This window comes from Podarcis melisellensis (genome assembly GCF_964234715.1).
Source record: "Podarcis melisellensis genome assembly, chromosome: 3".
NCBI lineage: Eukaryota > Metazoa > Chordata > Lepidosauria > Squamata > Lacertidae > Podarcis > Podarcis melisellensis.
The window spans coordinates 3159788-3178817 of NC_138530.1; the positions used below are offsets into that span (position 1 = coordinate 3159788).

The 19030-nt window shown below is 45.4% G+C and overlaps 1 protein-coding gene and 1 long non-coding RNA gene across 2 annotated transcripts in view; one reads left to right on the forward strand and one right to left on the reverse strand.

Moving 5' to 3' along the window:
* Positions 1-452: 452 nt before the first annotated feature.
* On the reverse strand, positions 453-2481 carry LOC309365997. The gene is made up of 2 exons (XR_014166374.1): positions 1221-2481; positions 453-1088 (listed from the first exon to the last, which is right to left on the reverse strand). It is a non-coding gene; the product is annotated as an uncharacterized lncRNA (long non-coding RNA).
* A 6160-nt stretch (positions 2482-8641) lies between these two features.
* ELP3 (elongator acetyltransferase complex subunit 3) overlaps positions 8642-19030 on the forward strand; it is a 125035-nt gene continuing 114646 nt past the window's right edge. Inside the window, exons 1-6 of the mRNA XM_081904108.1 lie at positions 8642-8787; positions 10799-10898; positions 11482-11620; positions 12990-13060; positions 14486-14549; positions 17280-17348. Of these exons, the coding sequence (XP_081760234.1) occupies positions 8769-8787; positions 10799-10898; positions 11482-11620; positions 12990-13060; positions 14486-14549; positions 17280-17348 (462 nt within the window). The 5' untranslated portion in view covers positions 8642-8768. The remainder of the gene's footprint in view (positions 8788-10798; positions 10899-11481; positions 11621-12989; positions 13061-14485; positions 14550-17279; positions 17349-19030) is intronic.

Consider the following 19030-nt stretch of genomic DNA (forward strand, 5'->3'; position numbering starts at 1 on the left):
AACTGAGGTCCAGCGCCGAGGGCCTTCTGGCAGTTCCCTCACTGCAAGAAGCAAAGTTACAGGGAACCAGGGAGAGGGCCTTCTCAGTGGTGGCACTCGTCCTGTGGAACGCCCTCCCACCAGATGTCAAAGAGAAGAACAACTACCCGACTTTTATAAGACATCTGAAGGCAGCCCTGTTTAGGGAAGCTTTTAATGTCTGATGCATTACTGTATTTTAATATTTTGTTGGAAGCCGCCCAGAGGGGCTGGGGAAGCCCAGCCAGATAGGCGGGGAATAAATAATAAATTATTGCTATTATTATAAGCTTGCACCAGCTCCCAAATAAATTTGGGATGCTGCTCTGTTTATATCTCAGTGCACATAGAGGCTTGGATTCCTGCGGCATTCACTGCAGAAATGGCCTCTACACGCATATTAAAAATGTTTTGAAAATGCTGCTTTTTTTAAAAAGCGTTTTTTAGAAATACAATGGATTTTCCATAAGGCTTACTATCGCCATCTAGTGTCACATTGTATATTTGAAACACACTTCAAACGTTTTATTTGCGGCTGTATAGTTGAGTCCTTGGACTGCATGCATGCCTAAAATACTAGGGAAAAGCCACCAATTGCTTGAAATGCCTCTGCCACATTGTTCTGCTCTGGCTGTGGGGAAGTGGATAGATTGCTAGGCCAGCTCTGCAGCATGTACCGCTTCCTGGTTCACCAGAAAAGCTGCTTTGCTTTAGCTACACAGGCTCATAAAAAGCCAAACCCTCTACTGCTTGGGGCAGGGATTAAAGTAAATCAGAATAGGAGAGGAGGTTTTTTTTTGTAACAGCAAAGGGATTATGTTTATTGATACTTAGTTTTGCAAAGGGTCCCCCCTTCCCGCTCCCCTTGGCTTTTGCAAAATGCCATTGGAGTGTAACTAGATTTGGCTTAAATGGGTATAGCTTCAGGCATCAGCAATAATTCTTCTGTCAAGTGTGATGAGGTACAACAGAGCAGGGTTTTTAATGTAAGCTCTGTTATTTTCAATCCTTGGCTGTAGTCCTGGATATAAAAGGGGCACACGGATGTGAAGAAAATTGCTGTTGTTTTTCTTACCTCCCCTAAAATCAAAGAATCGTATACTTGGAAGGGACTCCAAAAGTCATCTGTCCAGCTCCCTGAAATACAGGAATCACAGCTAAAGAATCCCTGACAGATGGCCATCCAACCTCTGCTTAAAAACCTCCAATGAAGGAGAGAGCCCACCACTTCCAAGGTAGCCAAAAATATATTCCTAATGCTTAGTCGGAATCTCCCTTCTTGCAATTTGAAATCAATTTGAAGGAGCGTCTCCACCCCCATCGTCCAGCCCCAGACACTGAGATCCAGTGCCGAGGGCCTTATGGCGGTTCCCTCATTGCGAGAAGTGAGGTTATAGGAAACCAGGCAGAGGGCCTTCTCAGTAGTGGCGCCCACCCTGTGGAACACCCTCCCATCAGATGTCAAGGAAATAAGCAGCTATCTTATCTTTAAAAGACATCTGAAGCCAGGTCTGTTTAGGGAAGTTTTTAATATTTAATGCTATATTGTTTTTAACACTCGATTGGGAGCCGCCCAGAGTGGCTGGGGAAACTCAGCCAGATGGGCGGGGTATAAATAATAAATTATTGTTATTATTATCTTAGTCGCCCTCCTCCACACACATTCCAGCTTTTCGATATCCTTAAATTGTGGTGCCCAGAACTGGACACAGGACTCTAGGTGTGGTCTGACCAAGGCAGAATAGAATTGGTACTATTAATTCCCTTGATTGGGACACTAGGTTTCTGTTGATGCAGCCTAGAATAGCATTAGATTTATGCTATTTTTTCTGCTGCATCACACTGTTGACTCGTGTTAACCTTGTGATCTGCTAAGACCCCTGGATCCTTCTCACATGTACTGCTGTCAAGCCAGGTGTCCCCCATCCTATATTTGTGCATCTGATCATTCATGCCTGAATGGAGAACCTTACATTTGTCCCTATTGAAAGTCCAGTTCTCGAACTATAGGATGATAGAACTGTAATCTGTTGAGGTCTTCCTGGATCCTAATTTCTATTTATTTCAGAAGAATGGCACCATTTTTCCCCTCCATTGCCACCAGGGTGGCCGAGAGAGCCTCTAATCCCATATTATTATGAATTCATTCAATTTTGTGGAGGGCACAGTTCGTTCTTCCTAGCAGACTTTAAAATCGCCTTGCTTCAGCTCCCATGGAGTTCAGAACCATGTAGCCAAGCCATCTTGAACAGTCTTCCCCGACCCTGTTGACCTCCAGATATTGGACCACAGCTTCCATCATCCCTGACCACTGGCCATTCTGGGTGGAGCTGATGGGAGCTGTTGCCAAAGCATCTGAAAAGCACCATGTTGGGGATTCCTTCTTATATCCCATGCAGGTAGTAAAATCCATCCACTGTATGCCTCAAAGAAAACTAGATCTGACCTCTAAGCAAGTTGACCCTTCAGAAGAAGAAGAGTTTGGATTTGATATCCCTCATTTCACTCCCTTTAAGGAGTCTCAAAGCGGCTAACATTCTCCTTTCCCTTCCTCCCCCACAACAAACACTCTGTGAGGTGAGTGAGGCTGAGAGATTTCAGAGAAGTGTGACTAGCCCAAGGTCACCCAGCAGCTGCATGTGGAAGAGCGGGGAAGCGAACCCAGTTCACCAGATTACGAGACTACCGCTCTTAACCACTACACCACACTGGCTCACAGTGCTGTATTTTTCAGTACTGCCTTAGATGTCGCAAGCAACTGGATGTGGGCTCTCTCCTTGTCAGTAAAGGATCCAGCTGAGGGGTAAGAGGTCAAAATGGCAGGAAATCCCGACAGATGTGGGCTGGTTCCCCTTTCCTCTTTCATATTAATGGAATTTTCTGCTCTTAACAGCTGTATTTAGGGAACCAGAACCTCTGGTCATCTCCATCCCTCCCTTTCCCCTTATTGCTTGGATTGATTCATGTCTCTTTCAGGTTTTCTGGTTTGCTGTCTCTCTGAAATATGAAAAACACTTCTGTGTTTGTGCAGGGTTCACCTGTAGCAGAAACACTTGCATTGCTAGCATGGTTCCTGACCTCTACTGCTAACTGGTTCAACTTGCACTAAGCTCCTCGTATATTTGATCTCCTCGTTTACAGTGCCCCCGTGTCCTCCTTGGTTTTGTTGTTTTAGCACCTTAACTGTGAGTGTACAAATGGATTACATAGCATCAATTTAAGTATTTTGGGGTATGTTTCTGTTTTGTTTTTTAATTTTTAATAAAACTGCCAAAACGAAAACTTAACCGTTTCCTGTGCTTCTTCTTTTGGTTACTACTACTACTTTTTTAAAACAGAAAGAATAAATTACAAAAAGTAAGCTTATAGAAGAGAATATAGCCTCACTGGACTGTCCAAGGACACACATAAGTTGGTCGGCTGGAGCTGCACAGCCCACCATCTTGCCTGCTTCATTAGAAGTTGTGTTCAATAAAATTTGAAAATTTGGGTTCATCCCACAACCAGAGAAAGACAATTTCCCCTCCAGTGCTTGGGAGACATGTCTCCAGTGACTTCGCCTACAGCAATGATTCTCAACCTGTGGGTCCCCAGCTAGCCAGCTAGTCCTGGTGATCATCTAATGTTTATTGGATGGGTTTTCCCCCTAAATTGATTTTTGAATTCTGAATTTATTTGTATTCCCGTTTTATACTGTATTCTATGCTGTTTTTTTGTTGCCACCCTGAGCCTGGTTTTCTGAACTGGGAAAGGTGGGGTATAAATAAATTATTATTATTATTTTTATTATTATTTTTATTATTATTATTATTATTATTATTATTATTATTATTATTATTATTATTATTATTGGTTCATAGAACGCCTGGTCCCAGCTGTTGCCATATTTTCCATCACCTGCTGTTTCTGAACCATCTCTCCAAGGCAGGCTCACTTGTAAAGCATGATGGTAACCCAAGGCAGAGGCTGCTCTAGCATGAACCATTGCAGCTTGATTTTCCACCTTGTGGCCTTGGTCTGGCTGGACGAGGAGTGGTGCAAGACACCAGCCAGGGAACCCCAAGGGAAATTCCAGAGGAGAAAGGCTCAGAGCCCAGGGATTGGTGGTGGGTCACAGAGGAGAGGTCAGAGGGGGAAGACTGGGAGGAGGGACTGGATATTGAAGCAACAACAGGGTTTGGTGAGCAGGAGGAACCTGTGACGGAGCAGTTCAGACTCCTAGGCTGAAGCAGAGGACGGAGGTCAAGAGACTGCGGAAGAATCCTGGGAATCTCCCTCTCCAGCTCCAAGATAATGAGAGCCGAATAGAGGCCAAAGGTGTGCAGGCACAGTTTGTAGCTGCTTGGGAAACATCGAGGAGAGGATAGAGCCTTGGAAGGGGTGGGAGGCAGGGTCCTTCAGTCCTGGCAACTGCTCCATAAGGGCAAGACCTGCTAGGAAGCGTTGCTGAGTTGTATGCCGTTTCCTTCAATAAAGAGTGAACTGCGGTCGTACCTTGGATCCCAAACACCTTGGTACTCGGACATTTTGGCTCCCGAACGCTGCAAACCCGGAAGTGACTGTTCCGGTTTGCAAACATTCGTCCGACGGGGCTTCTGCGGCTTCCGATTGGTTGCAGGAGCTTCCTGCATCCAATCAGAAGCAGTGCTTTGGTTTTCAAATGTTTTTGGAAGTCGAACGGACTTCTGGAATGGATTCCGTTTGACTTCCTTTTTTTAATATAATTTTTATTAATTTTCACTTTAAACAATGAAAAAACAATGAATTTCAACAATCATTCACAATCTTTTCCACCGCTCTGCCGAGCGAAGACTTCCCTCCCTCCGCCAACCGGTTTTCCTATTACAGTCCATATCTCTCAGTTTCCTTATGTTTTGTCAAGTCCACATTGTAAGACTTATTTCAGTCCTGCTAATGTCTTCAGACTTCTACAGTTATTATTTATATAGTTATAAATTTACTCCAATCTCTTTGGAATTTTGATTCCTCCTGATTTCGGATTCTGCAGGTCAGTTTTGCTAATTCCGTGTAATCCATCATTTTCGTCTGCCACTCCTCCACCTTTGGTAGATCCTGTAATTTCCACTTTTGGGCTAATAACATTCTGGCAGCAGTTGTTGCATACATAAACAATCTTTGGCCCCCCTTTGCAATTTCCTTTCCCATCAAGCCCAGCAAAAAAAGCTTCCGGCTTTTTGGGAAAGGTATATTTAAACATCTTTTTCAATTCGTTGTGGATCCAATCAGAAGCAGCTCTTTGGTTTTCGAACGTTTTTGGAAGTCGAACGGACTTCTGGAATGGATTCCGTTTGACTTCCAAGGTACGACTGTACATTGACAACTGAATTTGGCCTCTTCGTTCTGACCCACATCTAACTCCAACCCTGACAACTGGCTGACAACTGGGATACCAGCCTAGGCGGCTAAAATATGCTTTATGGCATGCCACTTGAACTTCTGGTGACAATGATGGAAGCCAAGAACTCGCCTGAGCTTATCCTTCGGTGGTCTGCCAAAAAAAACCAACCCTGGATTTCCGCCCCCCGCCCCTTCATTTGCTGCTCTTGTATTTCTTGCTCCCACCCACCAAGCACTTGTTGTTTATTTTGCTTTCTCTCCCCTGGCTTCATTCTTCATGAGTACCCCCACCCCGTAAATCCCTTAAGGCCTTAAACTGCAGCATAATCCAGCTACAAATCCCACCTGGAGCTGCCAGACCCAACGAGTCCAGACATCCCTCTTGTGCATTCCTCCGATGCCTTCGCAAATCCTCCAAGCCTCTCCTTTGGAAATACTCCGATTGGAGAAAAAAATATGCACCCAAACTTCTGGCTGCTTTAACTGAAACAGGATTAGCTAAAGCTAAATTAACTGCTTTTATGCAGAAACTAGGGGCTGTGACTCGACCCCACCCCTCAGCCTCAACACCCCCAGAGCTCTCCCTTCCCACCCCATCCAGTGCTATTTTTCTAGAAAATGAGATGCAGCAATTTGTCATCAACATCATCATCATTTTTTATTTGTACCCTGCCCATCTGGCTGGGTTTCCACAGCCACTCTGGGCAGCTTCCAACAAAGATTAAAAATACATTATAATGTGAGGTGGTGGGAAAATGAAGTATTTGTGGGATTGAGTGTGGGTATGTATGAATATTTTTAAGGATTATATGAAATGTATGTTTGTATGTTCGTAACATATATGTATTAATGTTAAATAATTTTAATAATAAAAATTTAATATTTAAAAATAAAAAAATCACACACTAAAAACTTCCCTGAACAGGGCTGCCTTCAGATGTCTTCTAAATGTCAGGTAGTTGTTTATCTCTTTGACATCTGATGGGAGGGCGTTCCACAGGGAGGGCGCCACTACAGTGGTACCTCAGGTTACAGACCCTTCAGGTTACAGACTCTGCTAACCCAGAAATAAGACCTCGGGTTAAGAACTTTGCTTCAGGATGAGAACAGAAATTGTGCTCCAGTGGCGCGGTGGCAGCTAAAGTGGTACCTCGGGTTAAGAACAGTTTCAGGTTAAGAACGGACTGAGAAGGCCCTCTGCCTGGTTCCCTGTAGCTTTGCGTCTCACAGTGAGGGAACCCTCGGCGCTGAACCTCAGTGTCCGGGCAGAACGATGGGGTGGAGACGCTCCTTTATCTCTCTTGTTATCTTATAATGCCGACGGCGCCCACCTAAGAGGTGCCCGGAATTCAGTTTCAGAGAGTTCCTGCTGGGGAAAAAAGCCCTGCATGGAGCTGCTAAGCTTGCTTTTCACTTTCCTAACTCCATTTGTGAAGCCACTTCTGTTTTGCAGGCCTGCTTTGCACCCATTTTCACCTTCATGCCCATGTCTCCCCCCCAATTAGAAACCTGTATCTTTGTCCTTCCACAAAGGTAAAGGGACCCCTGACCGTTAAGTCCAGCCGTGGCTGACTCTGGGGTTGCTGCACTCATCTCACTTTATTGGCCGAGGGAGCCGGCGTACAGCTTCCGGGTCATGTGGCCAGCATGACTAAGACGCTTCTGGCGAACCAGAGCAGCGCACGGAAACGCCGTTTACCTTCCCGCTGGAGCGGTGCCTATTTATCTACTTGCACTTTGACGTGCTTTCAAACTGCGAGGTTGGCAGGAGCAGGGACCGAGCAACCCCTGTCGCGGGTATTCGACCCGCCGACCTTCTGGTCTGGAAGTCCTATGCTCTGTGGTTTAACCCACAGCGCCACACCGTGTCCCTCTCTTCTTCCATACAGTGCAACTAATAAACACATTTTCCACCTCCCAGCCAATTACAAATCCACCATCCCCAGCGGATCTTCAGGCCCTTTCGTGCCCCTGATTTCATCTTCACCCCTATTCCTATGCCTCCTACTCCCTCCTTTTTTGCAACCCCCTTTGTACCCCGACATTCACCTTCACCCTTATTATCTCCCCCTCCTCACTTTCCTCAACTCTCTCTTGCACACAAACTACCCCCATTTCCATGCATGATCCTCTTTCCTATTCCGCAGCCCCCTTTGCACACATATCATGACTATATACATATCTTACTATATATATTTTTAAGAGGAACAGACTCTTAAGCACAAGCCTGTAAATTAAGTGTTCTATTATGGAATGCTAATTAGAATTAGACATGTGGGTGTTATACGCATAGGGGCGTTTGCTTATTAATAAAACAAATCTAAATTACTACTTTGAATGTGGAACTTCGCGTTGAAGACACCACATGGTCTTCAGGATCATAGCTGTCAACGTTTCCCTTTTCTGAAGGGAAATTCCCTTATTCCGAATAGGATTCCTCGCAAGAAAAGGGGAAAGTTGACAGCTATGTTCAGGAACGCGTGCGAGTTTTTGACAGCTGAAATCCAGTTTTAAATTGTTGCCAGATCAAAGGGGCCGGGATGGAACGCTCTCGTCCAATCCCTTTGGCTGGGAGGCGGGGCCAAAGTCAGAGCAAAAGGGCCGGAATGGAACGCTCTCGACCAATCCCTTTGGTGGGGAGGCGGAGCCAAAGTCAGATCAAAAGGGCCGGAATAGAACGCTCTCGACCAATCCCTTTGGCTGGGAGGCGGAGCAAAAGTCAGAGCAAAAGGGCCGGGATGGAACGCTCTCGACCAATCCCTTTGGCTGGGAGGCGGGGCCAAAGTCAGATCAAAAGGGCCGGGATGGAACGCTCTCGACCAATCCCTTTGGCTGGGAGGCGGGGCCAAAGTCAGATCAAAAGGGCCGGGATGGAACGCTCTCGACCAATCCCTTTGGCTGGGAGGCGGGGCCAAAGTCAGATCAAAAGGGCCGGGATGGAACGCTCTCGACCAATCCCTTTGGCTGGGAGGCGGAGCCAAAGTCAGATCAAAAGGGCCGGAATGGAACGCTCTCGACCAATCCCTTTGGCTGGGAGGCGGGGCCAAAGTCAGATCAAAAGGGCCGGGATGGAACGCTCTCGACCAATCCCTTTGGCTGGGAGGCGGAGCAAAAGTCAGAGCAAAAGGGCCGGGATGGAACGCTCTCGACCAATCCCTTTGGCTGGGAGGCGTAACCAATGTCGGATTGGCTCAAAAGCTCGGCAAGGCAAGGCCAGGCAAAGCAGGTCTACGCGTGCGCGGAGCGCTTTACGGCAGCGAGGCGGGCGGTTGCCCGTCAGTGCCTCCTCCTTCCGCCCTTCTCCTTTCGCGACGGCGTCGTGAAGACGGAGGGCGCTTGACGGCCAGCCGGAGAGGCAACTTGTGGGGAGCCGTGAGGGGGGCAGCGTCGCCATGAGGCAGAAGAAGAAAGGTAAAGGCGGAGGGGGGGGGCGTCACGTGTTGACGTGGAGGGGCCGGTTTCTCCTCTCAGCCCCCCTTTCTGTGGGGATTTTGGGGGTTGGGGTCTTTCTCTGAGGCCCCCTCCCCCCCTCAGTTCAGGCAGAAATCCTTCAGGTGCTGCTGGGGGGCGGGGAGAAGGGAAAGAGGGGGAGAACTGCGGGACTCCCTGCCTCATGATATTATTTTTTAATTTTATTTATTTATTAAAGTTCTTATGTTACATCGGTACACGTTATCGTATTACATGACAAGGCTTATTATACTACAATTTTCAACATGTATACAAAGTTTATATACTAAAAGAAAAGAAAAAAACCAAGGACAATAAACTATTCAAAAATAATATATGTACTAAAACTTCCGACTTCCTGTCTATCCCATTGTATATTCCTTTTTTCTGTATACAGTATTCCTTTGTCTGAGGCCCCCGCCCCCCCCAACAGTTCCAGGATCAGGCAGAAATCCTTCAGGTGCTGCTGGGGGGGGGGAGAAGGGAAAGAGGGGGGGAGAACTGCGGGATTCCCTGCCTCATGATATTATTATTTATTGAATTTTATTTATTAAAGTTCTTATGTTACATCGGTAAACGTTATCATATTACATCGCAAGGCTTATTATACTATAATTTTCAACATGTATAGAAATCCTTCAGGTGCAGCTTGGGGGAGAACTTCGGGACTCCCTGCCTCATGATATTATTATTTTTTAAATTTTATTTATTAAAGTTATTATGTCACACCGGTACACATTATCATATTACTTCACAAGGCTTATTATACCATAATTTTCAACATGTATGCAAAGTTTATATACTAAAAGGGAAAAAAACAAGGACAGAAATCTATTCCAAAATCATATATGTACCAACACTTCAGACTTCCTGTCTATCCCATTGTATATTCCTTTTTTACAAATGAATGTACTCTTATTATTGTATATTTCTTTACATTTTATCTAATACATTCCTATATCAATAATGTACCCTTGGTCTTATTTCTCAACTCAGTCTCTCTCCAACAACAATCGGATGGTAGCATAGATAGTGAACCTTTACTGTATTTTTGAACATACATCTTATATCTATCCCACTTTTCCATAAAATGTTGTTTTGAGTTGCCTCTCAGGCTATTTGTCAACTGCGCCATTTCAGCAAATTCTTGTAGCTTGTAATGCCAGTCCATTATTGTCGGGACTTCTTCCTTCCACCCCTTTGCCACCCAAGTCCGAGCTGCAGCCCTAAAGGCATTTGAGATGGGACTCCCTGCCTCATGATAAGGGGGCGGGCGCCTTCGTTGTGCCCTTTTTTGGTTAGGCTTGGGGCTGCCTCTGAAAAGCAAAAACATCAGGCGGCCCCTAAGAGGTTGCTGACCCCAGGGCTGGTTATAGGGAGCAGGATTCATAGATCTATATATGACAGAAGAGGAGAGCTGGAAGGGACCCAGACGGTCATCTAGTCCAGCCCCTTGTGATGCTGCTGTGAAGAAGGGGGCTCCATTCTGCTGGCTATGGGTCTGTTTCTGGGCAGAGGTCAAAGTGCTGGCGCCTATTGTGGGAAGCTCCCAGGCAGGACCCGAGTGCGAATGCAGCAACCGGCAGCCTTTTGCTTCTTGTTGCAACGGCCTCAGCCCAGTATAACTGAAAGAGCGTCTCCACCCCCATCATTCTGCCCGGACGCTGAGGTCCAGCGCTGAGGGCCTTCTGGCGGTTCCCTCATTGCGAGAAGCAAAGCTACAGGGAACCAGGCAGAGGGCCTTCTCGGTAGTGGCACCCGCCCTGTGGAACGCCCTCCCACCAGATGTCAAAGAGAACAACAACTACCTGACATTCAGAAGACATCTTAAGGCAGCCCTGTATAGGGAAGTTTTTAATGTGTGACATCTTAGTGTATTTTTGATGTTTGTGGAAGCCGCCCAGAGTGGGAAACCCAGCCAGATGGGCGGGGTACAAATAATAAATTTTTATTGATTGATTGATTGTTTCAGGAGACCTCAGCCGGGCAGAACTGATGATGATGACCATCTCAGACGTCATCAAGCAGCTCATTGAAGCTCACGACCAGGGCAAAGATGTCAACTTGAACAAGTAAGTTTGGCCGGCCAGCCACCATCTCCTGCTCTTCTCTTTGTTTTTTAATACATTTTTATTGGTTTTTTAACATATTAATTCTAGCATTCATACAACATAACTTCTCATCTTATACAACATTTTAGGACTTCCGTCAACACCTCTGATGATTTTCTGTTCTTTCTCACGTATTATGCATTTTTAAATTTCCTATTACCTTTAATTATCCTTAACTAATAATTCTCCTCATTATCTTTTTTGCTATATTTCAAATAATACACCTTACAAAACTTCTTGCAAACCTACTAGCATAATTTGTTCATCACGGTTGCTTTTCAACTAATCTGTATATTTACTCCAGTCTTCTGAGAATTTCTGGTCCTGCAGGTTTCGAATCCTACCTGTTAGTTTATCTAATTCTGCATAGTCCATCAGTTTCATCCTCCATTCTTCTTTCATCAGTAGTTCTTCTTGCTTCCTTTTTGGTGCCAGTAATATTCTTGCTGCCGGTCTCCTGCTCTTCTCTGCCCTCTGCCGTTTGTGCATGTCCTTTATCCTCCCTGTATAGTACCTCACTAAATCACACTCTTTTATTTTCAAGGATAAAGACCAAGACAGCTGCAAAGTATGGGCTTTCGGCACAGCCCCGCCTAGTGGACATCATTGCTGCGGTGCCTCCCCAGTATCGCAGAGTGCTAGTTCCCAAGCTGAAGGCGAAGCCCATCCGCACTGCTAGTGGGGTAGGCCTGTTCGTTGTTTGAAAAGGGGGCTTCCTGGTGTTTTAGACTGCAGTGTCCATCAGCCTCAGCTAGCATGGTCAGTGGTCGGGGATGATGGGAATTGTAGTCCAAAACATCTGGAGGCCACGTTGATTATCCCCCGTGTTGTGATCTAGTGGTCTAGTTGTGGGGTGTGAACCCAGGTGCCTCAAGTTTATACCATCAATCAGGAGAGGTCTTCACAACAACCAACCCAGACCCTGTGATCATCATCTGAGGGCCTCCTATAAGGAGATTCTGCCCATGGTATGTTCATTTTCCACCTCTCCATTTTGATTCTCTGGCCCCATATCTGTGCAAACTTCTTATCCCAAAATACAGACGTGCTTTTACACTTGCAAGACTGGGTGTTTTGCCATCTGTGGTTCTTGAGGGTCGATTCCAAAAGATCCCGCCTGAGAAACGTCTTTGCCCCTGTGGAGACGGTAGCACCGAAACAGCGGCACACGTCCTCCTGTCTTGCACTCTCTACAAAGACCTGAGGAACGAGATCATCACCCCATTCATACTAACCATCCCAGGGCACTCAACCACTGCCGCAATGTCCTTTCTTCTGTCAGATCAAAATGAGCAGACAACAGCAAAGGTTGCTAGGTTCATAGCAGGGGCAATCAGAATGAGGGCCACTAACTAGCTTCTGATTCAGGACTTTAAATTGTGCTCTTATATCATATTTCCTTTTCTGTGTATACTGTGATGTTTTACTGTTGCTATGGCCATTGGCTAATGTGAATAAAGTTTTATCTATCTCTGTCTGAGGGCCTTCTTCATGTGCCTCCACCATGAGAGGTCCAGAGGGTGGCAACATGGGAACGGACCTTTTCTGCCATGTCTCCCCATGTGTGGCATGCTCTCCCCCAAGGAGACTCGTCCAGGACCTTCATTGCCTATCTTCGCATAGGCAGCTTCCCATGTTCCTAAAAATGACTCAGTTGGACACTCATTTTGGTATAGGGTATTCTGCACAAGGCAGGCGGTTGTTGAAGTATAGTGGTACCTCGGGTTACAGATGCTTCAGGTTACAGATGCTTCAGGTTACAGACTCCGCTAACCCAGAAATAGTACCTCAGGTTTAGAACTTTGCTGCAGGATGAGAACAGAAATCGTGCTCCGGCATCGCGGCGGCAGTAGGAGGCCCCATTAGCTAAAGTGGTGCTTCAGGTTAAGAACAGTTTCAGGTTAAGAACGGACCTCCAGAACGAATTACATACTTAACCCGAGGTACCACTGTACGTACATCTTTCCATTCCTTTAAATGTAATAGTTTTGTTATTTTCTTCTCAAGGGAACTGTGATAACTTCTCTGCAATGCTTCTCTCCTTTTTTTCAGATTGCTGTTGTGGCAGTGATGTGTAAGCCGCACAGATGTCCACACATTAACTTCACAGGAAACATTTGTGTGTAAGTAGAGCCTTGGAATATTCAGAAATGTTGCCAGGTTGGGTTGTAGACAACTGAAATGTAAGAAGCTAGGAAGAACCCTGAACTGGATCAGGCCCATAGGGACCCATCTAGTCCAGCATCGTGTTTTCACAGTGACCAACCAAATCCACCAATGGGAAGTGCTCAAGTAGGATCTAAGTGCAATAGCAGTGCTCTCTGCTTGTGATTCCCACTGCCTCCCGCAGAGGAGGTATATGTCATACAACAGACATAGGCAAACTCGGCCCTCCAGATGTTTTGGGACTACAACTCCTATCATCCCTGACCACTGGTCCTGTTAGCTAGGGATGATGGGAGTTGTAGTCCCAAAACATCTGGAGGGCAGAGTTTGCTTATGCCTGTCATAGACTCACAGAACAGTCGCATTGGAAGGGACCCAAAGGATCATCCAGTCCAACCCCTTTCAGTGCAGCAATCGCAGCTAAATAACGTTCTGGTCTACTGCTCATCTCCCTTGCTTAAAAGTGGGGCGGGAAGTAAATCTTCATGAATAACTAACTGTTTAAGGAAAGATCTGTATTCATTACTTCAAAGAGAAAGATACAGTGGTACCTTGGGTTAAGTACTTAATTCGTTCTGGAGGTCTGTTCTTAACCTGAAGCACCACTTTAGCTAATGGGGCCTCTTGCTTCCGCTGCACCGCCAGAGCACGATTTCTGTTCTCATCCTGAAACAAAGTTCTTAACCCGAGGTACTATTCCTGGGTTAGCGAAGTCTATAACCTAAAGCATATGTAAGCCCAAGGTACCACTGTATTTGAATGGCCCCTGACCCCAGTTGTGCAATAATGCACAGTAATTAACTGGAGGTTTCATCCAAGACTAACTAGGGTTGTCCGGTCAACACTCGCTTAGTGGCTTCAGAATCTCTGACTAGGACCTAGGAGACGGGGTTTCAAATCCCCACTCTACCATGAAGTTCACTGAGTGACCTAAGGCCAGTCACTGCTTCTCAGCCTAACCTTCCTCACAGGGTTGTTGTGGGGATTAAATGTGAGAAGGGGGAGAACTAGGTACCCCACCTCAGAGGAAAAGTGAGATATAAATGGAATAATGCAAATAGGTAGGTAACACAAGCACCTTTCAGTGGGGGGTGCCCACCTTGTGGGTTTTCCCTCACTGCTTTTGGGCCCTACAAATGGGCAGAATCTCCTGCTGCCTCCAGATTGTGGAAGAGCACGTCAGCTTTAAACCAGCTGCCCCCCACCCAACCCTGGGTGCTCTCTGGACGTTGCTGGTTCCCATCATGCCCCAGCCAGCAGAGATTTCCGTGGTCGGCGATTATGAGACACATCGCCCAAATATTTGGAGAGCACCAAGGTGGGGGAAGGCTAGCCTAAACTGTCTGCCTCTGCTTGACTCTGTTTATCTCTTGAAAATGCAGGTACTGTCCAGGGGGTCCCGATTCTGACTTTGAATATTCAACACAGTCTTACACAGGATACGAGGTACTGCTTTAAGAGTCTGTGGGCCCTTCTTCAGGGAATGTATGTTTACTCAGTGATGGGCGTGATGTCAGGAATTTTACTGGGTGTGATGCCAGAAATTTTTATGTGGCACTGGTGGTTTGTATGTGATGTCATGTGTGACGCTAGGTGAGAGGCAGGTAAATATTTGGTTTTTAAAGAGGTTGAATTGCCCTAAGCTATTCAGCATCTACATAGGCTTCATCTCATGATGATCTTGCAAGTCCTCTCTCACCCTACCTCCCCCAAACTAAATTTCATCAAATATGGACTTAAATTATAAAGGGGTAGCCTTGTTTATCTGTTGCAGCAAAAGCATGAAGAGTCTCAGAGTATCTAGGTAAAGGGACCCCTGACCATTAGGTCCAGTCGTGGCTGACTCCTGGCTTGCGGCGCTCATCTCACTTTACTGGCCGAGGAAACTGGCGTACAGCTTCCGGGTCATGTGGCCAGCATGACTAAACTGCTTCTGGTGAACCAGATCAACACACGGAAACGCTGTTTACCTTCCCGCCGGAGCGGTACCTATTTATCTACTTGCACTTTGACATGCTTTGGAACTGCTAGATTGGCAGAAGCAGGGACCAAGCAACAGGAGCTCACCCCATCGTGGGGATTCGAACCGCCAACCTTCTGATCGGCAAGTCATAGGCTCTGTGGTTTAGCCCACAGCGCCACCCAAGTCCCTCCTCAGAGTATCTAGAGACCTAGAAAATGCATTATGGCATAGGCTTTTAAATATGGACCTTGCTCTATTTCTAGCTGAAATTGTTAAACTTGTACAGTGGTGCCCCGCAAGACGAATGCCTCGCAAGACGAAAAACCCGCTAGACGAAAGGGTTTTCCGTTTTTTGATGCGCTTCACAAGACGAATTTCCCTATGGGCTTGCTTCGCAGCGATATTTTTCGCTTCCCCCCTTTTTTCTAAGCTGCTAATAGCCTTTTAGCCGCTAATCCGCTAATAGCGCTAATCTGCTAAGCCACTAATAGGGTTGCTTCGCAAGACGGAAAAAAACGCTAGACGAAGAGACTCGCGGAACGGATTATTTTCGTCTTGCGAGGCACCACTGTAGATGCTCCCCAGTGTCCAAAAGGGCAGTCAACATGATTGATGGGGTGGAGCAACTTTGAGCTCAATGTCATTGCACCATAATGCCATTGCCACCCCAGCCAACCCCCATTATAAAACATTCAGCTGGCTTGAAAGGGTGTGCGGAGCCTCTCCTAATCACTTGCGTTTCTACCCATAACAAAGCTTTTTCCTTGCAAGATCATACTGACCACTCACATTATACAGGCTTATAACCCCCCTCCTCTCAACAGCCAGAAGCCTCATAGCCAGACACTGGAGCAGCGGTTCTCAACCTGTGGGTCCCCTGATGTTGTTGGACTACAACTCCCATCATCACTGAGCTCTGGCCTTGCTAGCTAGGGGTGATGGGTGTTGTAGTTCAACAACATCTGGGGACCCACAGGTTGAGAAAAGGTGCAGTGGAGAGACCTGTCAGGAGTGAACAGGGACCAGTGATACCAAATTGTAGGGGAAACAGCATTACTAGAAAAGCTAACCAATAAACTGAAACTGACATGAGGTCAAATAGAAGAGGACTTCTTCACCCGAGTAAGTCTCCCCTTTATCACAGCCCAACAAGACAACAACAAGAACCCACCAACAGCATACAAATCCATCTGGGTTACTTGACCCAACAAGCCCTCCCTGCCCCCTCACTAATGCAGACAAACCTCACTGCAACCAACCACACTCTGGGCTCTCCCAATCCCTCTCACTACCAAAGAAATGTAACAAGCGAATAGAAAGAGAGCCTACCCAGTTGACGCTGACACAAATCCCCACATGTACGCTATATAAAAGAATATAAGTTTAACCACCCCTCCTCTCCCCCAACCTTATACAGTACTCAGCACTAAAGTCTCATAACAAATGTAACTGATCTGTAGAAAAAAACCTTACAACCCGCAAAGAGAGTCAATGCACACATTTTTGTAAACCAAGGAAAAATAATAATTAAAGGCCTTTGATAAATTGATTGGCCACTAGGTGGAGACTTGCTTATGATGAAAGCCAAAATCGTATTGGAATGGTCATCGTGAATCGGGGACCCTGATGGGAGCATGGCCTCAATTCGCTGCTTTGAAATTAATTCATTGTCTACTCTTTTTAAGCCCTCAATCATTATGGTGTCAGGGCGGCATTGAGAGTTTGAGGAGCAGGCCTTTCTAAGTGGCCTTGTCTGTTTCTTGCATACAGTCAGCCTGCTGCTTACGCCAGGGTGATTTTTCTGGTGATTGCACCTAAGCTAAATTCTTGCAGTCAGAACTCAATTGGTTCAATGGTGGCCAGGATTGCCAAAGTTATTTTCTCCAGAAACCCTGCTCCCTTTCTGACTCCTGACATTTTATTTTTATGCTATGCATGCAAAGCTGAATGTACGTAACTTGTGGGTTTATCGTATTGATGAATGCTTTTTAAATAACTTTGAATTCTTCTGGCTTTATTGAATCATTTTGATGAATTTGTTGTAGTTTGCTTTATTTATATGCTACTATGTTTGATAATCTAGTGATTGCAATGTTTGTTTTTTAATGCTGTTGTGCGATTATTCTGAGCTTTCTTGAGCTCAGCCGTCGTTGTTGCAAAAGCAGATTACAAACATTAAATCAAAATAATGCACTTTTCCTTGTTTCCGGCAGCCAACTTCCATGAGAGCCATCCGTGCCAGGTACGACCCGTATCTCCAGACCAGGCACCGCGTTGAGCAGGTAAATATTTGCTAGGATGGGAAGAATGTGTCAATGTCTCCTTGATCATAAAGACGGTCATGCTCTTGTTTGCCATAATTTTTTTTTTTAAATTATTTATTTGGTTTTCCAAATTAACGTTTTAAACTCACATATCCAACATACAACATAAAGACAAGATTCCAAAGAATCTCTTGGACTTCCCTCCTCCCTTTTGTGGGTCCTATTGTTAGTCATTTCCTCCTGCATCTTTTATAAGAATCCAAATCTTTTACATCTCCATTATATCCAAAATTCACCATTAAACTACAAGTGTTAGTCCATTCCTGCTAACTTCGTTTGCCATAATTCTGTTTTCTTTTCAAAAAAAGATATCTATTTGTTTCTTTAAAGCTTTTTGTTAGCCACATTTTGAGCATCCAAGTTAGTACATGGGACAAGTTTGGTAGCTCTGTTACCCCGAAGCCCCAGGGAGGCCAGTAGAGAGAGGAACATTTGAACCTCGGGGGACAAAGGTCATTCCATAGCATTGGGGAAACACTGCTTCTTTCTTTGGGTGAATTTGAGACTTGGAGCTGGATGTGGGAATATTGCCTCCCGTAATGCTAGCTTTAGTGTAAGGGTAGGTGGTGGTTGAGATATGTGACTGTCCTGAAGGTGTTCATAGCAAAGCATGAACTGAACTGAACCTGCAAGCACATTGGCATTCAGTGCAGTTGGAATAAATTGGCTGACTAAGATCATAGAATAGAATCATAGAATCATAGAGTTGGAAGAGACCACAAGGGCCATCGAGTCCAACCCCCTGCCAAGCAGGAAACACCATCAGAGCACTCCTGACATATGGTTGTCAAGCCTCTGCTTAAAGACCTCCAAAGAAGGAGACTCCACCACACTCCTTGGCAGCAAATTCCACTGTCAAACAGCTCTTACTGTCAGGAAGTTCTTCCTAATGATTAGGTGGAATCTTCTTTCTTGTAGTTTGGATCCATTGCTCCGTGTCCGCTTCTCTGGAGCAGCAGAAAACAACCTTTCTCCCTCCTCTATGTGACATCCTTTTATATATTTGAACATGGCTATCATATCACCCCTTAACCTCCTCTGGCCCACATCCACATGACGGGATCAGTTTTCTAGTCACTGAATCTTCTGAGTTGTTTTCCAGAGCAGCCCCAAGTTGTTGTTTTTTCAAAAAGTTTTTATTAATTTTCCAATATTGTAACAAACACAACAACAAACAAACAAAAATTACAGTATCAAAAACAAACAAACAGAGAAACATTTATCTTAACTGCTATAATCCCACTTTTTTATCATTGTTAAGTGGCTTCCTCAAATCCCTCTGGCTGAGTTTCCAACAGAAATCGTGCTCCGGCGGCGTGGCAGCAGCAGGAGGCCCCATTAGCTAAAGTGGTGCCTCAGGTTAAGAACGGACCTCCGGAACGAATTAAGTACTTAACCCGAGGCACCACTGTAGCTCATTGTAGCAGTTTTCCAACACTATTTTCATATAAAATTTACTTATTCAATTAGCATCTTTCTTTATTTTCATTTTGACTTCTATCCATGATATTATACAATTTCACATATTTAAATCCTAGGCCAACCTGTTACTCACAAGTCTTTCTATTTATGTTATCTTAGCATATTTAACTAAATAGTCTTTAAATTTCTTCCACTCCTCTTGATACTCCTCCTTCTTC